This window comes from Microtus ochrogaster, unplaced genomic scaffold (assembly GCF_000317375.1).
Source record: "Microtus ochrogaster isolate Prairie Vole_2 unplaced genomic scaffold, MicOch1.0 UNK24, whole genome shotgun sequence".
Taxonomy (NCBI): domain Eukaryota; kingdom Metazoa; phylum Chordata; class Mammalia; order Rodentia; family Cricetidae; genus Microtus; species Microtus ochrogaster.
Genome location: NW_004949122.1, coordinates 3,439,738 through 3,441,542, shown reverse-complemented (window position 1 = coordinate 3,441,542; position 1,805 = coordinate 3,439,738). Strand labels below are relative to the sequence as shown.

General features: G+C 31.5%; 1 protein-coding gene across 2 annotated transcripts in view; it reads left to right on the top strand.

Annotated features, from left to right (window-relative positions):
• Stag1 (stromal antigen 1) overlaps positions 1-1,805 on the top strand; it is a 335,960-nt gene that overhangs the window by 279,994 nt on the left and 54,161 nt on the right. For both annotated transcript variants that reach the window (XM_005367800.3, XM_026789595.1), the window contains one exon: positions 1,234-1,314. In XM_005367800.3, the coding sequence (XP_005367857.1) occupies positions 1,234-1,314 (81 nt within the window). The remainder of the gene's footprint in view (positions 1-1,233; positions 1,315-1,805) is intronic.

Sequence of the window (1,805 nt, the reverse complement as noted above, 5' to 3'; positions counted from 1 at the left end):
TTGTAGACCAGGCTGGTCTCGAACTCACAGAGATCCACCTGCCTCTGCCTCCCGAGTGCTGGGATTAAAGGCGTGCGCCACCACCGCCCGGCCTATATAATTATTTTTTGATTAATTTTACTTCCTTGAATTTTATCACCTCGAGACCAAAGACTTGAACAAAATATTTCATGAAACGGGGGAATTCAGATACTGATATAAAAAGAAAAGGTGGGGGCAGCTTGGGTAGAATTAGGCGTGGATTGGTTGCTTTATTAGTTGTTTGGTTGGATTTGTAGGTAACAAACAGCCTCACTATGTAGTTCAATTGGCTTAGAACTTGATATGCCATGCAGTTTGTTCTGGAAGCCCTACATGCTAGATACAGACATGCACCATTATGCCTGAGCATCCTTAGTAACTTTTAAAAGTGTTAAGCAGTTCTGAACACTAAAATCTCTGAAAAACATGTACATAGTATACCAAAAGATATATATGAGATAGCTAATACCAATTATTCATAGTGACTTAAAATTCAACATATAAAAGTGTATCAGTAACAGAAAAATTGGGGGTATATTCTAAATACTTTCCAGTACTAAAATTTAATAATTTATAGGTACAGCAGATATAAATTCTAACATAAATGGAAATGAAAAAATCAAAGTAATACATACTACATTATTTTGTTTATATATTGCTCATATTGTTTATATATTGCTCATAGCAAGTCATAGTAAATTTTAAGGATGCAGAGTAAATAATGAAAATATAGCTGTTATCATGGGTCAGTGTTAATTTTAGAAGAAGAAAGAAATGCTGGCATGGACACTAACAATGTTCTTTCATGACATAAAGTGGTATCTATTATAGATATTTTTGCTTTACTTTGGTTCATTAAGCATAATGTTTTGTTTATGAAATTTTGATATGAGTATATGTTGCTTTAAAATAAGATAATTAAATTTGGATAAAATAGTTTCATCAATTTCTTTTAACAGCAAAATATTCCTGGCAGCACATTATTGCCTAAAGCGACATTATCTATCTGCCTTTATATTCTCAAATTTTGTTTTTTCTTTATTTTCTGAGTTGTTGGTTTATGATTTTTAACCAATCCTAATGCTATAAAAATTTAGATTTAAAACTTTATTATGAAATGAAACCTATAAGTATTATTTACCTATTACTGTGCAAACAAATTGTCTCTTATTTAAATTTTTTCATTAAAATTTTGATTTTCATTTGATACAGATAGTGGTACAAGCACTGCAGTGTTCCCATTACTCGATTCTTTGGCAGCTGGTGAAAATTACTGATGGTTCCCCTTCCAAAGTAAGTAAGAACTTCTGTAGGCAGAAGGTTTTATGCAAATAACCATACTAAACTCATTTAATATCTTTGAAGTTACATAAATTTTTATATTTGTAAAATGATAGTTTAATGTTAATCAGTTTTTGTTTTATGGATGTGTGTTAGTCTTCTACTAGTAGATGCAAATCATATTCTTACATGTGTACACATACTTAAATAATACACATAATGAAAATATTTCTAAGAAACAACAGCACTATTTCTTTTCTATTTAAAAGGAGACAGGATGGTGCTAGAAACCAAAGGTCTTTCAGACAAAATAATGTGAGAAAAGGGGGAACAGTGATTCTGACAATACGCAGTTTTTGATTTTGGAACAGTGTACTTGACATAAGCTCAAAATAACTTAATAATCCTGGATCCCTAATCATGTGAAACTTTTTTTTGTTTTGTTTTGGTTTTTCGAGACAGGGTTTCTCTGTGGTTTTGGAGCCTGTCCTGGAACTAGCTCT